Source organism: Leptidea sinapis, chromosome 12 (assembly GCF_905404315.1).
Source record: "Leptidea sinapis chromosome 12, ilLepSina1.1, whole genome shotgun sequence".
Classification (NCBI taxonomy): Eukaryota; Metazoa; Arthropoda; class Insecta; order Lepidoptera; family Pieridae; genus Leptidea; species Leptidea sinapis.
The window spans coordinates 14,976,290-15,001,756 of NC_066276.1; the positions used below are offsets into that span (position 1 = coordinate 14,976,290).

Sequence of the window (25,467 nt, forward strand, 5' to 3'; positions counted from 1 at the left end):
TTTATTGACAAAATGGATACATAAAAATACAAAATATTAAAATTAGCAGCGCTTTCCGCACTAGGTATGCCTGTACCTATAAAATACAGCCAATGAAAATATTTTATGCTGCATAATTTAGTTAAATAATGTATAAACATATAATTAAATTATTTTATAAAATAAGAGAGATTTTTTTTTAAACTTGTAGAAAAATTGAAATTATATATTGAAATTTATTTAATACTCGTCCATTGATTGTGGTTCAGTACACATTATAAGTTACAAGAGGCTTGGTAGCTGAAGTATGATACAAATGGTCTAGTTGACCAGCTAGCGTCAGGGCGTCGAATTTGCGTGAAGGTAAAAATTATTATTATTATATTATTAGTATTATCTCTGATAATTTTTTCCCTAGCGTGCCAAAAGTTATTTCAAAGTGCATTTAATTAGTAAAATAGATGTATAGGAAGCTTCGAGATACAATCCAAAAGGACCAAGTAGCGAACAGAAAGAGTTCCAACCAAGTACTTACTTGCGTTCGTAAATACCAAACGGTCAAACCGCATCCTCACCGACAATTTCACGGCGTCCCAAATCCGAAACGCACCGAAATATTTCTTCGAACTTTTTGTCATTGACACTTTTTTAATCAAACCTTTGTGGCCAAGGCTGTGGAGTATAAATCCAGAGCTCGTAACAATACGTTCTCTTTGTCTGTGTTTGTATTTTACTCCGGCATAATGGCTGGGCATTTGTGTGTGAATGGTTCCACGGAGTCTGAGAGTTGGGCATATTAATGGTGCTCTTCATTCATAATCGCGTGGCCCAGTCATTCGTCATCGCTTTTGAGTTTCGGGTATTACTAATAGACATCGATATATTAAAATTTTGTAGGACTATGTTTGAATTAGTTTAGGTATAGTTTACTTTATACACCTGATTATATGAGCAACGATTAATAATAGGTCTACTCGAAGGATCTTTGTGCAACTCAGAAAATTGTTTATACAAATGTAAATTTCTACGTTTGTTGCTAATCAAGAACATTTTGAGAGACGTGATGAGCAAGACTCACCTGATGGTTGGCGATACGCCCTGCTCATCACACATGCAATGTCGCTCAGCATTCTTAAAATTCTAAGTATCATCGCAAATGTTATTGTCACGGTTTTTAATGAAAATAAGGATGAGACGAGCAGAACGCTGAAATTCTGAGCGGCACTACAATGAACGCGTCACCTTGATACATAATAAGATGTTAAGTCTCATTTGCCCAGTAATATCACTAGCTACTGCGCCCTTCAGACCGAACTACAATAATGTTTACTCGTTCACCGCAGAAATAGATACAGGAATAGGTACCCATAATCTAGCCAACATCCTGTACAATGGAGCCTCCCGCTGGACACTTTGATAGCTAAAATGTCATATCTCATTGGATCAGTAATATCTACCGCGCTCTTCTTTATCATGTACATACAAAGAAGCTGATAAAACAATGATAAAGGAACTCCAACTGAAGTCTTATTATCATGTTGTAGTTGGACTTTCACTAAGTGATTTCATATCCAATTTGGAATAACAATATTTGAATTTGAATTAAATCATAGAAATGAAAAGTAAGTAAACTCGCACAATAACTTTTGATTTTTGAGAAAAGTAATTAGTTCCAATGCCATTTCCCCTAATTTTTCTCACTGACTCTTCCAACTCATGACACTCAGGGCGTAATAACTTTTTTTATGGAATAGGAGGATGAACGAGATGAATCACAGGAGCGTTGCCGCCCATTAAGGAGGGTGTACGCGCTTTTTAAAATGAAATGTCACTAGTCTAGGTTCCAGAACTCCTTAGCACAGGATGCCGACTAGATTATGGGTAGGTACCACAACGGCGCCTATTTCAGCTGTGAAGTAGTAATGTGTAAAGAGTAAACAAAAAAAAATGTTTAAGCATTATTGTGTTTCGGTCTGAAGGGCGCCAAATGAGACTTAACATCTTATGTCTCAAGGTGATGAGCGCAATTGTAGTGCCGTTTAGAATTTTTGGGGTTTTTCAAGAATCCTGAGCGGCATTGTATTGTAATGGGCAGGGCGTATCGTCTCGTCCTTTATTTTTATAAAAAAGAACACTCGTCACAGCGTTATAATAATATCATAATAATGTGTATTTTCTTTCAAAAAATATCTAAGAATTCTTTATAAAGCAATAACGGTACATACATATGTATTTATGTAACTAAGTATGTACTTAGTTCCATTATTTTACAAGTTTTTTATTATTATTTTAATATTGACGCACTTTTAAATACAAATTATCTTGCCCCAATCATGGCATTGCCTGTACTATGGGTGGATGACAACGAAGTATTTTATAGACATATATTAATAGAAAAAACATATAAACATCATTGAATCGGAAACAAACATCTCAAATCAAATCTTTGCACCAACCGAAATTCGAACCCGGTACCTCTAGCTCTGTACGCAGGGTTCACTAACCTCTGGGCTATATGGGTCGCTACATTTTATACCCGTTCATAAACTTGAACAGATTTTAATCAACGAATTAAAACAATCTGAAAGTGTAATGAAAATATAAACAATCAGAATACTAAGAATTTATTTGTGAAAGTAACGGAATAGAGTTGCTATTGTCGCTGAGTTCATTGTCTGAGTTGGAAATTGAATTTTAATGGAAATATCAAATGAAATTCACAGAGGCATTCTTCGTATTACTATTATCGATAATGACGATTTGTAATGAATAGAATCGCTCATTTATTTTGAAAAGTAAATTTTGTTATTATTTTTCGAGATTTTTTGTCACTCCTAAACTGAAACTGTTTTGCTTAGATCATTTATACATCTAGATAGACTATGACAGCTGTGAAAACGTCGAAAAAAATTTGAAAACAAAATTTTATGTACGATGTGGGACTCGAACTAGCGACCGCTCGGGTTCCGTGCCACCATGTCCGTGAAGCCTCAACCTGAGAGTTGTACAAACCATACGAGATTTTATGACGATACGTCACTCGAACGGTTAGCTTAGTTGGAAGAGCACTCGCACGGAACGCGAGAGGTCGTGGGTTCGAGTCCCGCATCGTTCATACAAATTTAGTTTTCAAATTTTATTTGTGTACTAATCCCAGAAGTGCGGGTTATAACTGTAAAAACATAACAAATTGTTTAGATTTGTAAGAGTGACATCTCATCTCAATCCTAACATGCAAATACTGAGGTTGAGCAGGTTATCAACTGTAAAGTAGATCCTGTAGATGAAGCCACAACCTGAGAGTTGAACAAAGCATACAAGATTTTATGACGATACGTCACTCGAACGGTTAGATTAGTTGGAAGAGCACTCGCACGGAATGCGAGAGGTTGTGGGTTCGAGTCCCGCATCATTCACATAATTTTGTTTTCAAATTTTATTTGTGTATTATTCCCAGAAGTGAGGATTATCACTTTATAAACATAATAAATTGATTAGCTGTGAAAACGTCGAAAAAAATTTGGTTTAGAACTATTTAGAGCAATTCACGCTCACTGACACAAAGTGTCATACAAATCGCTAGTGTAAGACGTAGCTAGTCACGCACACCAAACTAATATTCCTGGCCTGTTTTCATCGGTTGTGGAACAGCAAGAGACTCTATCTAGACGTATAAATCATCAAAGCTGTTTTGCTTATCATAGTTTATGTGCGAAAAATTATAATTATAGGAATTTGCGCGATAAAATTTAAGGTATGCTATCTAAATTATGTTTTATATGAATTCTTAGTAATAAAACACTTCATGTAAGTTAAGGCTCTGATAAAATGATAGAAATTTGTAGTAAAAATGTTTGCGCAAATATCGATCACGCCAAAATATTTATAATATAGTATATAAGGACGTGGATTTTGCAAATTTGTATAGTGGGTGATAAGCGGTAGTAATGTTGACACTAATTGGATCGTTAATTGTAAACATATTGCTTGTGGCAAGCTTGGATATACAAGAATACTATGACATAGACCAGGCTCACATATATTTTGAAAGGTTCGTCAACGATTACAAAAGGGATTATGTAAGTGATGACGAGAAGGCTTACAGGTTCAACGTGTTTGTTGAAAACTTGAAAAGATTTAACGAGCAGAATCAACGGAGTAGCCGCGCAGTGTCCGGTAAGTATTTTATTGAATTAAATTCTTTTTTATGTATTTAATGAAAGAAAATATCTTATCTAAATCATAGTATTTTCTTTAATTAACGCGAGTGTTACACATTTAAATAAAACACTTTTAAAGGACAAATACTATCTTTGACTTATTTCATCTGCAGTCCCCGTGAAAACGAGATCTGGAAAGGTCTTGAAACGTCGGGTTGACTAAAATAAAAATGTAACTTTTACGCAAATATCTAATGTAAAACCGTAACAATTACACGCGTTTTAATCCTTTATCTACCCATGCTTTAAATTCTCTATTAAAGATTCTGAAACAGTTAGCTTATTGCCAACATTAAAACACCCAATGTCCTGATAACCATTACATCATCCAAACGAGTGTTGTAATGTTGTACTGAATTTCATAACAACACTCCTATGTTTTTTTTTCGATCCCCTCATACGCAAAGAGTTTCAACAGACAGCCACATTCTTATTGCTCGATGCGTGGTATCTGTATGGATATTGAAAAAAAGAACATTTTCGTTTACGCGCGTTCCACACTACCAGAAGTCGCGCGCCGGTAGAAAAAGTAGGTTATTCGAATCCCCGCCATTTTTATTGTTTTGTTTACAAAAAATGAGCGTTTCATTTTAAACGCTGCAAAAGAACATTATATTCGCGTGAATTTTAATTATTGCACTAAACAAAATTTAAATTAATACTAAAATTAATAATTCTTTCATTAATACTTAGTTTATTTGTATATAATCAATAATGAATGATATTAGGACTGGTGTTTTAATGTTAGCAGTAAGCTAACTGTTTCAGAATGTTTTAGAGGATTCATATTCTGGGTGTAGGATAAAGTCTTGTATGCAACTGTTGATAATTAGGTATTCAAACACTTATGTGATACTATTATCATGATAAATCCATATTCGTGTTTTAATACCCCTTATTACACAACAGTTGCATAAATAACCATTAAAAGTGTTTTATTTAAAATATCTAAAGCAGTTCAAGCTATTTTCTATCCTCTATAACTTCATTGTGGATAAAACTAGAAGACTGAATTTTCAGTAACCAAGCAGGCATTGTATATTTTAATTACATGGTATATTTTAATTTGAAGCAGTAGTTTAAAAATTATAACAAGTCAAAGATTCTTAATTTTGCCACTCACTGACTGATTGACTGACCCATCATCAAAAGTTTAAGGCACTTCTAGAAGATATAAAAGGTTCAAATTTAGAACAAAATTAGTAATTAGTGTATAAAACAAGCAAAAACCAATTTGCTATTTCGGTTCAGTTATCTAGATACACTAACTGCATAAATAACTTTGTAAATGAATTTTTTTAAGCAAATAAGGGACGAGACGAGCAGGACGTTCAGCTGATGGTAATTGATACGCCATACCCATTACAATGCAGTGCCGCTCAGGATTCTTGAAAAACCCAATAATTCTGAGCGGCACTACAATTGCGCTTGTCACCTTGAGACATAAGATATTAAGTTTCATTTGCCCAGAAATTTCACTTGCTACGGTACCCTTCAGACCGAAACACAATAATGTTTACACATTACTGCTTCACGGCAGAAATAGGCGCTGTTGTGTTACCCATAATCTATCCGGCTTCCTGTGCAAAGAAGCCTCTTACTGGTTACAAAGTTATTAATACATTTCATGTTTGTGATACAAGTTTACGGGGCTCTTTCAAGAGTCACAAGTCTTGAAAGAAAAAAGTTGGATAATCTACAAAAAGAAATGATATGTCATCAAAAACATAACTTGTAAAAATAACCGGATCTCGCAGCTCAGTTCTTCTAACGTAAAAAATTATAAGATCCATGTAACTAATACCGAATCCGTCTATCTTATAGATATACATATGTCGCAGGTATTTTGTCAAAGCCGTGATATTATAACTAACCGGTAGATTGTCAATCGACTTCATTTCTTACAATTTAACAGCCTGGTCTTAGTGAAATTGTTATATCACGGGTAGACTATAGTGATATTATTGTAATAAATCTAGGACTATTACAAACGAAGTTTGCAGAGTGAGGCGTTGAGCGTTCTGATTGGTATTTTTTTTGTTAATAATTAATATCTAATTTGCAAATCAATAATCGTAAACATTGGAGTGTGTTTGCCAATTTTCATCTGCACAAGGGTCAATTCGGTTCTGACACTCCCCGGCTGCTGCCGCGGCACGCTACGCTCAGCTCGTGCGTTGTGATTATCAGTATTAATTTGTTTTTTGGGACCTACTAGTGAACAAGGACAGATCCAGTTCTGGTGCTCGCCGGCAACTGCCGCGGCCCGCTACGCTCGGCTCGTGCGTTGTGGTCAACAGTCTAAATTTGTTTTTGGAACCTACTAGTGAACAAAGGCCGATTCAAGAAGATAACAATTAGTTAATTAAACTAATACAAAACTAAAAAATGATGACTATACAATAAATACAACAAACAGACGATTCAGAGACGGCCTCATTGACGACCGACTAGTAAAATTGTCCAATATCATTGAATAAGAACAATATCACTATAATGTACCCGTGATATTATAATGTCACCAGAACTAGGCCGTTAAATTGTAAGAAATTAAGTCGATTGACAATCTACCGGTTAATTTAAATATCACTAGTGAAATAATAATACCATGGCTTTGACAATATACCTACGACATATACATATATCTATAAGGTCTTTGTGTGTTTTTTATCATCGGTGTTCCCCAAAATTTCTGAACGATCATCAAGTAAACTGCTATCACTGTTAGTTTTATAATATATTTATTTTAATGTAACCAATTTTATAAGCACTTCCTTCCGACAGGAATCAATAAGTTCGCAGACTTGACTAAGGAAGAGTTTAAAAAGTACTATACGGGATTACTAATCAATGGAACAACTGATTTGCAAGCGGGGTGTCAAGTTAAGATTGGACCAGTAAATATGACTGATTATGTACCAGATTCATTTGATTGGCGGGACAAGAATGTTGTTACTCCCGTGAAAAATCAAGGCGCTTGTGGCTCCTGCTGGGCATTCAGTTGTATAGGTATAAAACATTCCTTTTTGAAGTGAAACTTCTTTAGAATCGTTGTGAATTGAAACTCGATGAAACGAAAAACGAGACGATAGAGACATAAAATAGGAAAAATGTATAGATTTCTGCCGGCGAGAGAATGAGATAAGAACCATAACACGTATGACGCGAGTTATGGTTCTTATCTTATACCTAAACATATTCTGAAGTCATATTCACGACGTGTTTCTACGTAGATACCAAGAGACCATAATAATGGTAGCGGTGATAGTAATGTCTTTTATAGTGGTTGAAATCATGTGTCAGCCTAGGAACATGTACCAGGAGTTCATAAAAAGTTTAGAGGTTCATCAACAGTGCACATCTTAAAATTATTATATAAGTGCTGAACATCTTGAAGCCAAAATTTTTGTAGGTTTGACTTTTACAACGAGTGAATTGCATTGCACATATGTTTGTTTTCAAAAGAACATCCCTTTTGTCCTAATGTTCTCTAGAGCATGCAACATGAAATATCTTCGGAACCTTTACAGTTCGTATAAAACATTATTTAGGTAAGTTATAATTGGGATAGGATTTCACGGGCATAGATAACAGATTTTGTCTTATTAAAATAAAAACGTTATTATTAAAAAAAAGCCAATAAAAATGTTTGTAAAAACTTGGCAAATTTATAAAAGTATGCTTGTAATTTGGATGTATTGTCTTAAACCAATCTAAGTGTCTCTAATATTGATATCATATTGTAACTTTTGTTAATTAGTCAAAAATAATTAATATGTGTTTTGATATAGTTATGTATATATGTTCGAAAAACATAAAACGTTTTTGTGTATTTACTCACACTTTTGCCTATAAAGAAGCGCCTCAATACGAAAAAACGCCTCAAAACTTTAAGCAATATTTGTTAATTAAAATCAGCCTTTTTCAGTCTAAAACATATAATAGGCTGAGATTGGGATTCGACTGTTACGATCTCTTTCTGTTGATATTACTTTGGCAAATTGGTAGCTACGACAAAATCTTATGATAAATTTCTTCATCGCAAATACCGGTAACAGCAACACCGGATCTTATGTCAAGGTCAATTAGCCTCTTTTAATATTGAGGGAAACAAATGTACTTCAACTAAAAAGTTTATGTTTGTTTCGGTAAACAATAGGCGAATGGAGTTATATAGAGGCAATGTTTCAGAAAAACTCTCAAACTTGTATTTCAATTATAACAGTACTCCAAATGAGATGTATGGTAAGTTATTTAAAATAATTAAAACAGAGTTTGCTTCTATATTTACTTCAAAGACAGTCAACTCGGGTGGTCTCTTGTTATTTAACAACTGGGCAACAGCTGGTATTCATAGGAGCAGACAACGGATATATGAACTATATAGTGAGAGATCATCATGTAATCATGATGTATCTTTCCTTGTATATTCAAAATTATTTAAGAAAGTATGTACTATTGCTAAGTCAATGCATATTAGAGAAATAATTAAAAATGCTTCAAATAAAATAAAAATGACTTGGAAAGTTATTAACTGGGAATCTGGAAGAGCGAAAGACTGCAAGTTTGAATATTATCTAATAATAAACAATACAAAAATCCACTCTGAGCAGGAAGTAGCTTCTGCTTTTGAGAATTTTTTTTCTGACATTCCAGTTTTCATCTCAAGCACCCTTGTCTCCTCCACCAGTGTTGCCGAGTCACTTCTTTTGGAAAATGTTATGGAATGTAAACAAAATTTCAAATTCAGTGTTGTTAGCCCAGCAGAAATAATTAAAACTTTCAGATCCTTAGAAATGAAAAAAAACTGCTGATATATGGGGCTTATCTGTAAAAATAATAAGTTCTGTTATTGACGTCATAGCACCATAATTAGCACTAGTTTTTAATAGCTGTATTGAACATGGCGTGTTTTCTGACCTTCTGAAGTATAGTAAAATTACACCAATATTTAAATCGGGACTCACTTCTGACCCGAATAACTATCGCCCTGTTTCGGTGTTGCCGACCCTTAGTAAAATTTTTGAAAAAAATATTTTAAGCCAAATGCTTACTCACTTTAACACTTATAAGTTACTTCATATAAAACAATTTGGCTTTACTAGGGGACGCTCGACTACGGATGCAGGTGTTGAACTCATCAGGAATATTTCTGAGGCCTGGGAGGAATCACAGAATGCACTTGGTATCTTCTGTGATTTTTCCAAGGCTTTTGACTTTTTTAAATAAAAATATTTGAATTTGAATTTGAATTTGAATATGGTGCATTGCATTGAAGCCTATTTAATAAGAGTGGGCTCCGTTTCGATCAAAAGACCTTTTTATGACAGTAAGGGATGAGACGAGCAGGCCGTTCAGCAGCTCATGGTATTTTTTTTTTTATATGAGAGGGGGCAAAAAGGCAAGAGGCTCACGGGATGGGGAGAGGTGAGGCAACCGCCCATGGACATCCGCAACAACAGGTGTGTCAAGAAATGCGTTGCCGGCCTTTAAGGTGGGTATGCTTTTTTCTTGAAGATCCCTAAGTCGTATCTTTTCGGGAAGACCGCTGCCGGTAGTTGATTCCACAAAGTGGCTGTGCGAGGCAAGAAATTTCGAAGAAAACGCGCGGTTGTGGAATGCCAGACGTCTACGTGATGCGGATGGTACTTTGCACGTAATGTCCGATGGTGGAATTCGGCCGCTGGAATCAACCCGAACAGCTCCTCTGAGCACTCCCCGTGATAAATGCGGTAGAAGATGCAGAGAGAACCTACATCTCTACGCAATGCTAGAGAATTAAGCCGATCGGAGATGACTTGATCGTCGATGATTCGAGCCGCTCTTCGTTGTATGCGGTCAAATGGAAGAAGCTGGTACTGGGGAGCACCCGCCCAGAGGTGAGAACAGTACTCCATGTGAGGCCGAATTTGCGCCTTATAAAGTTGCAGGCCTTACTGAGTACACCAAGCTTTTTAGAGGCCAGTTTGGCCCTCTTCCACCCACGGAACTGAACGTCGCTCGATATATCGACGCCAAGTATGCCAATACAGGCTGTGGCAGTTAGAGGAGTGATCTCGAATCGAGGGGATACGACAAAGGGAGACTTTTTAGTGGTGAACGCACAAACTTGTGTCTTCTTGGGGTTGAATTGGACTAAATTTTGTCGGCCGCATTCCGAGACTTTGCAAAGCATAGTCTCGATTTCAGACACAAGTTTGATCCGGTTCTCGTCGACGCTATCCCGGGACGTGTTGGCACGGCCGGTGTAGGAAGCATACCCCATGCTGTCGTCTGCATAGCAATGAATATTGCTGATTTGCAGCATATTATTCATATGCAGAAGAAACAGCTTAGGGGATAGCACACAGCCTTGCGGGACACCAGAGTTTATGGGTTTTAAGTCGGAGCATGCACCGTTGATAACAACCTTGATGCTCCGATCAGCCAAAATGCTAGTGACCCATTTGCACAACTTCTCGGGAAGCCCATAGGATGGCAGTTTCGCTATAAGCGCTTTATGCCACACCCGATCATAGGCCTTCGCTACGTCCAAACTCACCGCCAACGCCTCTCCCTTCGACTCAACCGCTTGCGCCCATTTATGGGTGAGGTACGCAAGAAGATCACCAGCTGAGCGACCCTGACGGAAACCGTACTGGCGGTCGCTGATCAGCTGGTGCCCCTCTAGGTATCCCAAGAGCTGGCGGTTGATGATCGACTCCATTACTTTGGAGAAAATGGAGGTAATGGCAATGGGGCAGTAGTTGGACGGATCTGAGCGTACACCTTTCTTAGGGATCGGGTGCACTAAAGCCGCCTTCCATAATTTCGGGACTACGCCTGATGAGTAGGAGAGCCGGAAAAGACGGGTAAGGACCGGCGCCAGTTCCGGAGCACATGTCCGCAGCACTATCGGGGGAATGCCATCGGGCCCGCTCGATTTGTGAATGTCCAAGGTGACAAGCGCCTTAAACACGGCACCATGCCAGATTTTGACCTCCGGCATATATGAATCGCACCGCGGAATATGCAGTGGCGGTGCACGTTGGTCATCCAGGGAGTGGTATTTCTCCGGGCGTGCCGGCCCAATTCGGTTGTGTCCGTGAGGACCCAACATGGCACTACCACTCCTATTGATACGACCTGCCCATTACAATGCAGTGCCCCTCAGGATTCTTAAAAAACCTGAAAACTCACCTTGAGACATATGTTAAGTCTCATTTTCCCAGTAATTTCACTAGCTACGGCGCCCTTCAGACGGAAACATAGTAATGCTTGCACATTACTGCTTGACAGCAGAAATAGGCGCCCTTGTGGTACCCATAATCTAGCCGGCATCCTGTGAAAAGAAGCCTCCCCCTGGTCAGTTGAACACAAGATAGAAAATAACAGAAACCAAAGAACAAATCAAATCAAAATCACTTTATTCATAAGGAAATAACACTCATGAATGTCAAAAGTATTTTTCTTATACTTACCGCCATTTAAGAAAGAGTGGAATTGGACAAGGTATCTGTTAAGGTGTCCATAAATAAGATAAATCTATTGATAATTGTAAGTGAGATTGTTATGATTTTCAAAAGTAAAAAAAAACACGCAAAGATTTAATCAAATCTTATTAATTGTGGCCGATTTTCTTTTTCTAATCATGAACATCAGGTAGCGTCGAGAGCCAGTACGCCATCAAGAATCAGAGGCTAGCTTTATTTTCGGAGCAGCAGTTGGTTGACTGTGATGACCGCTCGTTTGGATGCGCTGGCAGCATGGGCATTGATTATCCCTTTTTGTGAGTATTATGAGTATAGTCAATGTAATTTTTTTATGGAAAAGGAGGACAAACGAGCGTAGGGGTTAGCTGGTGTTAAGTGATCCACACCGCCCACATTCTCTTGCAATACCAGAGGAATCACAGGAGCATTCCCGGCCTTTACGGAAGGTGTACGCGCTTATTTTTAAAGGTACCCATGTCGTCCCGGAAACACCGCACAAGGAAGCTTTGTTGTACGTGGAAGAAAGTTACTTGAAAACCAGACTGTTGAAGACCGCTACACATCGGTGGGGATGATAACCGAATTTGTGGTGTGTCGTCGGTGGCAGGAATCAGGTGAAAGCCAAATGACCTAGTCGTTCACAGAACACTGGGTCCCCGACAATATGAGCTGCTCTGCGTTGCACTACGGCACTGGTGACCTACATGGCCAGAGTATACGGCATCCAGTACTATCATCTGTAATGTAGTTAAAAAGTTATAAAATTGATGTAATGTGCAGGCCATCTGAATATCTACACCAAATTCGTTTATTTTTGCCACCAATAAACCCTTTGTGTCGTATCCCTGTGTAATAACTAGTCCGTGGTCAACTTACTAGGGGGGATATAGCTCGATAACTACCGCATTTATACCAGAAAATCTTCCGAACAGCTCTTTGACCTAATTAGTATTGCATGAGAGTATACGGGTGGGTCATCTCTCATTATCTCAGTAACTAATGCCAATTTGAAAACTGGCCAAAGACCTAATTGGCTTTAAAAAGACATGACAGTACTTAAGCTATATAAGGCGCGAATTCGGCTGCACATGGAGTAACCTCTGGGCGAGTGCTCCTCATTATTAGCTTCTTCTATTTTTGATAGAAGAGGAGGGAAAACGAGCGTATAGATCTGTTGATGTAAGGTCATCACCACCGACCACATTCTCTTGCAACAGGTGTGCACCCGTTTTATGTAGCTACCAATGTCTTATCGTCCCGAAAACACCGAACAAGCCTTGGTTGTACGCAGTAGAAAGTTCCCATGAAAAACACACATTCAGATGGTAGGGATTATATCCTACTTTGTGGGGTGTCGTGCGCAAGTGGAATAGGAGTGTCGAACTCCAGCACCGAATATAACATCAAAATATGAAATTATACTCTCATCATGTTGACGTCTTGCCTCACACGGCCACTTTGGGGAATTATTGGCTGCAGTTTTCAAACGTACCGATACGACTTAAAACATATTCCCATTTCAAGCTTAGAACATATTCCCACGTTAAAAGCCGGCAACGCATCTCTTGACCCCTGGTGTTATGGATGGCTACGGGAGTTTGCCTTACCACTTCCCTACATGAAGTAAGCTGAAGCAGCTAATCCAGATTTAAAAAAATTATTGTATTTAAGAGAATATGGCATATTATACATTATGATAATATGGGGTATTTACAGTATAGATTAATAATAAATATACTTCATTGTTATCAAAATCTTATAATAACAAAATATAATATTGTAATAGTGTTAGTGTTATAAATGTACAATATTATGTTATCTATAATTAAAGTATTTACTGAAACAAATCTTACAATTACATATATTTACAATCATCACTACATAAAATTAAAACTAAAGCCCCAGCACCAACTGACGTAACTTGGGCATAAGAAGGAGCCAGAGTGTCGACGCAAGTTGCGTCCCACACCAGCGCCCTTCCCCGTACCCGAGCCATAAGCGTCATTTCATCAAGACGCTTGCCATCGCGGCGGATAATACCATTTGCCTCTAAAACAGCTGGTATATTAATAGCGGCAAATGCTCTGCGGATGACTTCATTAATGCTGGCGAGACGATATAATATATTGTAAATATAAACTTATAATTATATTTACAATACTATGATTACATTATATTAAAACTATCATTACGGGGAAGCGTTGCAAGAATACTGGCAGTGTTTCCACGTTAGATAGCTAGGCTTATCTGTTGACCGAAATAGCTGCCAGCGCTTGCGTTGCCAGCTGTAGCCCTATTGAGGCGAGAAGATAGTACTTTGTACATTCTCCGCGCCTCTGGGTCCAACGGGTCAGTATCTCGACACCGGACAGCACAAAGATGTAAGACTCGCTGAGACCGATATATTTGCGACGCTTGCTGTCTTCGGCAGTTGAAGCAGCAGCATCAGCACCAACTGACGTAACTTATGATTATAATTGATGTCTTCAAAAGATTCCTTTAGTTTGACCGTGTTAATATTGAATAAGTTTCATTCTTTCCAAATTCTCGTATGTATTATTTTAAATGTAAGCTTAGTTTAATTTATAGTTTGTTTAACGTATCATATTCCAACAGAAAAATTGCTGATTTTCTCATTACAATCAACATGGCAACATTTGATTTTAATTTTCTAAAAGATTATTTTTGTAATTGTAAATCTATTGACAGTATTAATTTTGTAGTCCACATGTTTAGATATTTAATGGAGAAAGGTGGCTTGCTCGAGAGTGATTATCCCTACATCGGTATGGATGGTGTCTGCCAATATAAACAGGAGAAGGTCCAAGTGAAGCTGAGCGGTTGCAGGAGCCTAGTTGTCAATGGCGATGAGGAAAAATTGAAGGCATTGATATACAAGTATGGACCGGCTAGTATTGGTGCGTAAAGCTACAAATCTAGTAAATTTATCTAGGCTATCTTTTTTTTAAAGTTACTTCCAACTTAAAAGTACCTGAGTCTTTTAGGCACTTTTAGTTTGAATTGGCTATGATGAAAGTTACGTTGAAAATCCAAAAAAACATCTGATCTTTCTTCTCTTTTTCTCAGATAATCATCTAAGGGCTAATGAAAATGATATATTAACAGCAATATTGTATTTTTCGATGGACATTCATTTTAAATAAATCTGTTATTTTGTTCCACAGGGGAGGCAGTTAGAAATTATTGTACTCTATTAAATTTCATGCTGTCTGGAAAAGTTAATAATTATTTTATGTTAAGTTGATATCGAAATTACTGAAATTAAATTTGGTGCGAAAAATATGTGCGCTCCTAACAAAAACTTGGTGGTATCCGGGCCCTTCACTGTTCTTATAATTAATTAATTATATTAATTCTTATATTAACCTTGTTCCTAATATTTGTTGTAAACATATTATTTCTCCGTCATTGTCCAATACATTTATCCTAACACGGTTTACGGCTCCAGCGAGGATTGGTCTCCATTGATGGTTGGTTCATTCTCTTTGTCACTTTGTAATAGTTTTGAAACCGTTATGAACTTTTTTTACATTTTCCCAGTATTAAGCGTCTATACCGATACGGTTTATATATGGTTTTTATCTTTAGTTTTTTTTGAATGCAAGAATTTGCGTGACCGCGAAATAATCTGCCATATTCATGAAGGACTTCCAATTGATCCGAAACTAGTCGGTACCAACAACGATTGAACGAGACTTAAGTCGTTGAAAATTTATATTGGAACTACGTGTTTCAAATTTCAACAAAATAAACTTCTTTAAGATTTTATCTAACAATCCATTATTGTATCTAAATTACTAAAAATCTTGTTATTATCAGCTGTTGCTGCTTCGGAGCTTAAGTCTTATCGTGGAGGAATTGTAAGCGATTATACATGCTATGATTATTCTGTCAACCATGCTGTACTGCTTGTGGGATATGGATCAGAAGGTAAGCACTGTTTTGATTTAACTGTTTAAAAAGTCTTCTTCTTCGTGACACTCTTTGCAGAGCAGTCGTGGTAATAACGAAGTAAATGTTAAATTTTTATACGTTTTTTATTAGCTTCAACTGTATGTATGTTTGTTTGTAATCGACTCATTTGGGCGTGATTTTGACCCACTTTAAGCGGCCAGATTTCGTTCATAATTCGCAGATTTATCGAAGACTGATACCAATACATATTTGATAAAATTATTCCGTTTTTCAATTTCCAAAATATGATTTTGGTAATTTATGTAATTTTTTCATCTATCGTGTTTTTTAGTTTTTTAAAATGTTTTTATTTGACGCTAGATAATTTATGAGAAAGTATAAATATTTTTATTAAGCCTGTCGTAAAAAACTTATTTTATGATAGTGGTCGACACAAGTATGAGAGAGTATCGTACTAATATCTCGAGCTATCGGAATATATATCCGACGTTTCCATATTCACTTTCAATATCACTTTTGGGGTTTGGTTTCTTAGGATTTTAATACATATTTCCTTCATACTAAGATTTATCAATACGATCTTCTTTAAATCTTTCTTTGTTTATTAAAAGATTATTTTCAAAAAATAAAATGTTTTCAATGTTTATGTCCAACAGGTGGCGTACCGTACTGGATTGTGAAAAACTCCTGGGGTTCTGAGTGGGGAGAGAATGGGTTCTTCAGGATGCAGCGAGGAGTAAACTGCTTGAATTTATTAGTAGCAGAACCTGTGCAGGCAATAGTGGAGTGAAATATGGAGAGATATAATTGATTCTTTAAACATCGATAGTGTTGATTTGCGTTTCTAATAATATCCTGCTTATAATCATTTAATTATTGTTCATTTGAATTATCTAAATTTTGTAATTCTAAGTTTTGTATAAGGTCAATAGGATCGCCAATAATGATTAATTTTGGTTTTGGCTTTTCTTCTCGAAAATATAATAATAATACCATATTTGTGAAATAAAAATATTGAAAATATTTAATTATTTTACTGGTTAAAACCTTAAATAAAATGCTTATAAATCAAGAAATGGGTATTAGTCTCAGAGAAGGCACAACCACCACCACTTATAATGACGCAGCCTACATCGTTATTCCTGATCAAGATTCAGATATCTGGACGGTACGATATAGCCGAATTGGACATACTTTATGCTTCAAGCCGTTCACGGTGTGTCAGCAAGTTTTAATGGGAGTGTCTAATCGACAGCTGATGAAGTGCTTGCACGGATCCTCGCCACTGTAGTCTTAATCTTAATTGATTTCAACACGCATCCAAACAAACGGATCTGTGTTTAATTTTGCGTTGGGCGTATGGCTGAATGGCAAATGCAAACCCTAGATGTGCCGTTCTTATTGGATCTTCTGCTGACGGCTCAATACCAAAATTCGTCAATGTCCCTCGAAAATTCGACCATTGCTTGTTCAAGAATACGGTGCTTGTCAAATTAGGATATCATCCCCACCATCTGGATTTGTGGAGGTCCTTCACAGTGCGGTTTTCAAGGAGCTTTCTTCCACGTACTACAAAGCTGTGGAATGAGCTTCCTTGTGCGGTGTGTCCAGCAGGATACGACATGGGTACTTTAAAAAAAAGTCCCTACACCTTCCTTAAAGGCCGGCAACGCTCCTGTGATTCCTCTGGTGTTGCAAGAGAATGTGGGCAGATCAATTAACACCAGGTGACCCGTACGCTCGTTTGTCCTCCCTTTTCATAAAAAAAACGCCTAAGGCGCAAGATAGCAGTGAAAAATCACGTATAGCAGCGGATATAGGTATAATACGTTCCCTCTTGGTATCCTACATATGTGGTAGGGCTTAATTTCAGACATCAATGTGACCGACAGCTAGCATATCCAACGGACATGCAGCGATTTGCTACATTTGATTAACAATTACCTATATGGAAAACTGTTCTGCGAGCTCTATTTTCCGATTACGTTAAGAATTCGCAGAAGCCGGGTGCATTTCTTCCACCGTATTTAAAACGTATGCTTGGTATATCTATAGGAATGCAAGTTGATATATTACAGTCAGTAGCGACTTGGAAGAAACAATCAAAATATTATAATGTCGCTGTAACAGCAAGAAAAAAGAAATTCTATTATCTTTTGTTAAGCTGTAGCTGAGTTGAACTTGATGAAGATATAAAAAGAAATTTACAAAGACTTTCTCAGAATAACATCGGCGCTGGTCGATAATAACAACTCGTAATGAGTAGATTTGTAACAGTTCTGTCCATTCGTATCGTAAAATTAAACATTTTAAATGTGCAAAATTAAGGGGAATGGAATTGATTCCATTCAAAGTCAAAGTCAAAAAATCTTTATTCACTGTAAAACTTTAAAAGTTATTTAGTGCAATCATCTAAGATCAATTCATCTGAAGATTGAAATGAACGAAACATTTTAACATTTGCATCTCGATAAATTCTTGATAATGTTCTGTACATTAACGAATCTGCTAGAAACTGCGATAATCATAATTAAGTCGAGTTAGTAAGTTTTTTATTGGGCGATGATATTGACACGGGAGTGGGTCAGGGATTGGAAATAATACTCCGCTTATAGGAACAAGTCCTTATTTGCGTTCACTTTTTCTGAACTTGCACTTCGCCGGTCTGCCGCTGTTCCTCTTGTGGGCGGCGGTACCTTCAACGCGTCACACCGCACTAAGTCTCTTCTATCTTCTTCCTCTTGGAACACTTCCACTTTTCACTACTTCTTCTTTTCTTCTTGTTCTTCTTTACACTTTCGAGTCAGAACTAGAACTGCCGTAGGCCATGCTTAGTACGGCTTATATACCCCCGGATCCGTTCTATTTTCAAAATGATTCTCCCATTCCATCTTTAAATTTAAATTGTACTAGAAAATTCTTTTAATCCATTTTTATCCTGCTTACACATTTTCCATCCCTTTTTTTCTGTTCGATTTGATCCTGAACTAACTAGAAATTTCCTTTAACTTCACAAAACCCAAAAAAATCCATACACTGGTAAGTGTATCGAACCCGGGTCTACAGCGTCTAAAGTAAACACTTTTCCGCTGAGCTACGAGTAATGCTGACGGAGCTGTTGAAATTAACAATGTCTTGAAGTTTGACAACTCTCGTCATATACTTCGAAGGGTTGCTACGCAACACTGCCCCCTCCCAAGACATGATCGTCCCGATCATCGTTGCTTCCGTAGTACTTAGCCACCCGATCGACATGTACGATTTTCGGGGGACTTCGAGGGGTACGCTGGATCCTGAGAGTCACATCATTTATCCTTGTGATTACTTTGTATGGTCCCTCCCAACTTGGTTGGAGCTTCGGAGACTTCCCCTTTCGCCTTACAGGATTGTGTAACCAAATCAGGGTTCCCTCTTCAAAACCAGGAATATTAGCTCTTCGATCGTAGCGGGTCTTCATCCGTTCACTTGCCTTAAGCCCAGTTGTTTTATTTCCTCGTAGATGTCAACCATCTTTTTCCGTAACTCATCCACGTATTCTGTTATACTTTTCGGAGTATCCGGTGGACAGCCTGAGAGTAAATCAGCTGGAAATTTCAATTCCCTTCCAAAATTGGCGTACGCAGGAGTCACCGTTGTCGTCTCGTGTATTGCGCTTCTATACGACTTATTACTGTTATTATTCTGATGACTGTCCACTACTTTTGCCAGATGTCGCTCCAATGTTTGGTTAAACCTCTCCACCATCCCGTCCGACTGTGGATGATATGGCGTAGTTCTGGTCTTATGGATTCCCAAGATCTTGCAAACTTCTTGAAATACTTGTGATTCGAAGTTCCGCCCTTGGTCACTGTGCCACTCCAAAGGCACACCGAATCTGCAGAAAACTTCATTCACTAGCTTCGTCGCAACGGTAATTGCTTCTTGATTCGGTAGAGCAAATGCCTCCGGCTACTTCGTGAAATAATCCATCACCACATCATCACGGCAATGCAACCAGTAAAATCATGCTTTAATTTTTGTGAGAGTTCTTCTTATTCCCAAATGTCCACCTGAAGAACCATCGTGATAAGCTCTCAGGATCTCGTTCACCTTCTCCCTGGGAACGACCAGTTGCAGATGGCAATCCTTTCCTTGCGGGGTTTCCCATTTACGGCAGAGCAACCCGTCATGCATCACCAAACTGTTCCATTGTGCCCAGAGACTCTTGGTAGCCGTACTGTGTCTAGCCACTTCAGAATATTTTGGTTTAAGTGATCCACTTGCTAGCCAATGTAAAAGTGGTTGAAGATCCTTATCATTTTCCTGAGTTCTCCTCATTGCATCGTTGCTCCAGTTCTCGTCGATCGAATCTGTTCTGATCAGCCGGATCATAAAATTCTCTTTCTCCTCCTGACGAATGCAATGTTTGCATTCCATCGGACAAGGTCTTCTAGATAACGCATCTGCATTTCCATGACTTTTTCCTCCTCGATGCTCGATTTCAAAGTCATACTCTTGAAGTTGCTCAATCCATCTGGCCACTTGTCCTTCCGGATTCTTGAATTCTAGTAACCACTTCAAGGCGGCATGATCAGTCCTTACGAGGAATTTGCGACCCAACAAGTACTTTTTGACATGTTGTAATGTCTTCACCACGGCCAGTAACTCCCTACGAGTTACACAGTCGTTTCTCTCCGGCTTTGATAAAGATTTGCTAAAGTATGCAATTACAACTTCTTGATCTCCTCTCTTCTGAGATAGTACTCCACCAATTCCAGTTTTGCTAGCATCAGCATCCACTATGAATCTTCCCTCTGTGTCAGGATATCCGAGGATAGGTGATTCACATAGTCTTTTCTTCAACTCTAAGAAAGCTTGTTCGCATTCTTCATCCCAGGAAAAGGCTCTTTTCTCCTCCGTCAGTCGATGTAAGGGCTTAGCAACATCGGAAAACCCTTTCACAAAGCGTCGATAATAAAAGCATAGTCCTAGAAATGCTCTCACATGTGTCTTTTCTGTCGGCGTCGGCCAGTCTTTGACAGCACTTATCTTGGCAGGATCCGTCGCAACGCCTTGCTCCGAGATAACGTGCCCCAAGTAATTCACCTGACGTTGAAAGAAGGAACATTTCTTTGGACTCAACTTCAAGTTGGCACCCTGCAGTTTTGTGAAGACTTTTTCGAGCTTCTTAAGATGATCTTCAAAACTTCGTCCCATAATGATTATGTCATCCAAGTAGACAAGGCAGGTTTCTCCCAACATACCTGCCAGCACATGCTCCATCAACCTTTCGAAAGTAGGTGGGGCGTTGCATCATCCGAAGGGCATTGTTTTGAACTGCCATAACCCTTTTCCGGTTGAAAAAGCCGTCTTCTCCTTGTCTTTAGGGTCCAGATCGACTTGCCAGTAGCCACTTTTCAAATCAAGAGTAGAGAACCACGTCATGCCACAAAGTGAATCTAATGTGTCATTGATTCTTGGCAATGGATAACTGTCTTTCTTAGTTACATCGTTCAAACGTCGATAGTCCACACAAAATCTAGTTGATCCATCCTTCTTCTTCACCAGAACCACTGGAGAACACCATGGACACGATGACGGTTCTATCACACCATTTTCTTTCATATCCCGAATCATGTCTTCCACTTCTTGTTCACGTGCAAACGGAATACGTCTTGGTCTTTGCCTTATCGGAACAGTGTCTCCTGTGTCGATTTTGTGTTTCACCAAACTAGTTCTTCCGATGTCCCCGTCGTTCTTCGAGAACATCCCGGCGTAGCGTAGCAGGAAATTTCTCGCTTTTATTAACTGTAGCTTGGTAAGATTGTCCTTACAGCCATCCAGAAGATTCTGTATGTTCACATCCTGGCTTGCAGCTACGGTCTTCCTCCCTTCTTCACACTTTCTTAACCAAGCTATCTCCTCACAACCTCCTATCACTGTTCCTTTACTAATGATTTGCTTGTCCTCATGAGGATTAAACACGGGAACCATCGTAATTTGGGAGTTTCCCACAACTGTCCTGGCTGGGATCCATTTCGTGTCCGATGTCTCTCTTTCTATTAAAGCGCATTTACAAGGTCTTTCTCTGTCATCTCTTGGCAGGACTACCGGGACTAGGGTCTGCGATCTCGGATTTAAAGTAGTGTCTTGTAAGCACAACACTTTCCCAAAAGTTCCGCCTTTTATTGGAATTTCTTCACCTCCATGCTTCAATACACCATGTTTCATGTTAATCGTACACTGATGATTTCGAAGAAAATCCAACCCAATGATGCAGTCATCTGTGATATCTGCGATTACCACTTTTTGCCAGTACAACGTATTACCGATTTTCACGGCCACGATCTTCTCTCCCTGGACTGGTATGCGCTGGCCGGTAGCTGTTGTGAGTGTTAAGTTTGCATTTTCTCGCATATGTCGTCTTCCGATGCTCTCTAGTCTTCTTTGGCTAACGACTGTACGTGAGGCTCCCGTATCCAAAGTGAAACGGCAAGATTTTCCATTTATCATTCCCTCTATAACTAAAGTGTTTCCGTCACATATCTGCTTAACGAAGATCCTTGGGGCTTTGCTTCTACCAGTCAGCGCCCACCCCACTGCCCCTGGCCTTTTCTAGTTTTCCTGCTGCTCCAGCGGTGATGTTGAGACCGCCACATCCTTCCTACCTTACGTTATGCTCTTACGCCTGGGGCAAGTGCTCCTAATGTGTCCTCGCTCCCCACACCCATAGCATATTGGGCTATATGCTTGCCTTCGGCTGGAATCTGCTGGTATAATTTTGCGGAGTCTCAACCCCCGAGAATCGTGGCGAACTGCTTCCACTTCCAACGCATGTGCCACCGCTTCCTTCAAGCTAGTATGATGACTCAGTCGTACGGCTGCTCTTACTTCGGCGTACCGTATTCCATCGATGAACACTTGGAGCAACATTTCTTCTATTGCAGTTGGCGACGACTGATATGCTTTACGCACTAGCTTCTCAGCTTCGAGGGACCACTGCTGCAGAGTTTCGTTGGCCCTTTGACTGCGGTCCTTAAGCTGCGCCCGATACACATGCTCAAGGTGTTTATCGCCATAACGTGCCTCCAACGCGTTAAGAAGGTCCGTATAGGTTACTTCCTCCTTCCCAGCGCCGAGTGCTTCCAATATGGAAAGTGCTTCATCACGGAGTGCTAGTCTGAGGGCAGAGTGTGCTTCTTGGTCACTCCAACCACTTGCTCTTCTGACCGTCTCTAATTGTAGCTTGAAGGCGGCCTAGGAAGACTTGCCGTCGTAGGGGGGTACTTTCAAACTTCTGGTCGATGTGATTCCGCAGGTGACTCCTGGGTTGGCTGAAGGGCCACACACGACCTTTCTATTGAGCTGATGAATAGTTGCTTCCATTTCCCCCATCTTCCTTTCCACAGTGTCAATCCGGGCGATCTCCTTTTCTACAGTGTCAATCCTGGCGATCTCCTTTTCTACAGCGTCAATCCGGGCGGAGTTTTTCTGCACCACTGATAAAATTTCCTTGGAGAGGCCTTCATGCAGACCTCGCAGCTGCTCCTCCTGTCGACGTGCTTGCTCTTCCTGCAAGGCTCGCAGCTGCTCCTCCTGTCGACGCACTTGCTCCTCCTGTCGGAGCGCTTGTTCCTCTTGCAAGCCCCGCAGCTGCTCCTCCTGTCGGCGCGCTTGCTCCTCCTGTCGGCGCGCTTGCTCCTCCTGTCGGCGCGCTTGCTCCTCCTGTCGGCGCGCTTGCTCTTCCTGTCGGCGCACTTGCTCCTCCTGTCGGCGCGCTTGCTCTTCCTGTCGGCGCACTTGCTCCTCCTGTCGGCGCGCTTGCTCTTCCTGCCGGCGCGCTTGCTCCTCCTGTCGGCGCCTTGCTCTTGCATCATGGCGGCCATCTGCTGCATGAGCGCGTTGATGTCTACGGCAGGAGCCTGCGGTGCTGACACGGTCGCACTGAGTCCAGAGCCGGATGCTTGTTGTGACTCGTCCTCTGCCGCTGCAGCTGCTCCCGCTCGCGTGGTCACTCCCTTCTCGTTCCTGGGCACTAATGGCATCTTTCCAATCCCACTTCTGACACCAATTGACACGGGAGTGGGTCAGGGATTGGAAATAATACTCCGCTTATAGGAACGAGTCCTTATTTGCGTTCACTTTTTCTGAACTTGCACTTCGCCGGTCTGCCGATGTTCCTCTTGTGGGCGGCGGTACCTTCAACGCGTCACACCGCACCGAACACTAAGTCTCTTCTATCTTCTTCCTCTTGGAACACTTCCACTTTTCACTACTTCTTCTTTTCTTCTTCTTCTTCTTTACACTTTCGAGTCAGAACTAGAACTGCCGTAGGCCACGCTTAGTACGGCTTATATACCCCCGGATCCGTTCTATTTTCAAAATGATTCTCCCATTCCATCTTTAAATTTAAATTGTACTAGAAAATTCCTTTAGCGATTTTTATCCTGCTTACACATTTTCCATCCCTTTTTTTCTGTTCGATTTGATCCTGAACTAACTAGAAATTTCTTTTAACTTCACAAAACCCAAAAAAATCCATACACTGGTAGGTGTATCGAACCCGGGTCTACAGCGTCTAAAGTAAACACTTTTCCGCTGAGCTACGAGTAATGCTGACGGAGCTGTTGAAATTAACAATGTCTTGAAGTTTGACAACTCTCGTCATATACTTCGAAGGGTTGCTACGCAACAATATTACGCCGAGAAAATGTACATAACAAATGTGTTACCAAATTCAAAAGAATTGTTAAAAAACTTTTGTGTGGTAAAGGTTACTATAACATAAATGATTTTCTTAAATATACCACAGACTGGGATATAGCGAACGCCCTCATACTATTTAATTATAAATTTTACTGTACGATACTGTAAGATAATATGGAATATTGTAACTAAATTGAGGAAATTCCACCAACACAAGATACCACAGATTTGAAATGGAGCGACCACCCTCAGGCTATTAAATATTAATTATATTGTACAATTTTACATCGTCACTATATTTTTAGAAGAAAAAGAAGCCCGCTAAGTTTCTTGCGCCCGTTCTTCTCAGGTCTGAGAATTTATTTCGAATTGGTCGTAGTTTTTGATGTTCAATAAGTGATTTTAAATCCTATTTTGAACAAAAATATTTGAACTTGGAGGAAAACTCTGCCATAACATTAATCATTTTATTATTAATAGACGGATACAAAGTCAATACTAATCAGTAATAATATTTTTTTTAGAAAAACTGTTGGTATTTGATATTAATATTTGAAGCCAGGAAAAAAAAAATACGTGTGAAAATCGAACTATTCGGAATGGAATTATTAATATTACGTACATAATAAATATTATTTTTATGTACGTAAAAATGTATTATTTGATCTCACTATTATTTTACATAAGTTCACAAATAAAATATTTGAACTCAGTAAACCAAACCTTAAACGTAATATTAGAACAAACTAACGCTTATTATAATTTATATATTACTAGCTAACTCGACAGACGTTGTTCTGTAGATAATAAAAACAAAATACTTTTTTTATAGGAAATTGCCAATAATATTTCAAAACATCAAGAATTATTTAGTATAAAATGCTTCTTGTTGTTATAATGAAATTGTTTCACAGCGGAACTTTCAAGCCGTGCGTCAATAAATTCTCTCACAGAAAATATGTTCATACAAAACAAATATTGGAAATAAAACTAATTATGGGTCCCAAATCGGAATCAAAGCTATCCTATCTCTCAAGTTGTACTAAGCTGCACTCTATGAAAAAATCCCCATTTAAATCCGTTCATTAGTTTAGGAGTCCATCGCGGACAAACAACATGTCACGTAATTTAAATGTATTAAGATTATAATACCTATATATTATTCAAGGTTATTA

The 25,467-nt window shown here is 38.9% G+C and overlaps 1 protein-coding gene across 1 annotated transcript; it reads left to right on the forward strand.

Moving 5' to 3' along the window:
- Window positions 1–4,026: 4,026 nt before the first annotated feature.
- LOC126967282 (uncharacterized) lies at window positions 4,027–16,496 on the forward strand. The gene is made up of 6 exons (XM_050811758.1): window positions 4,027–4,155; window positions 6,984–7,208; window positions 11,841–11,967; window positions 14,408–14,589; window positions 15,512–15,622; window positions 16,264–16,496. The coding sequence occupies exons 2-6, from the start codon at window positions 7,103–7,105 to the stop codon at window positions 16,395–16,397; spliced, it is 660 nt and encodes a 219-aa protein (XP_050667715.1). The 5' UTR covers window positions 4,027–4,155; window positions 6,984–7,102; the 3' UTR covers window positions 16,398–16,496.
- The last annotated feature ends 8,971 nt before the right edge of the window (window positions 16,497–25,467 follow it).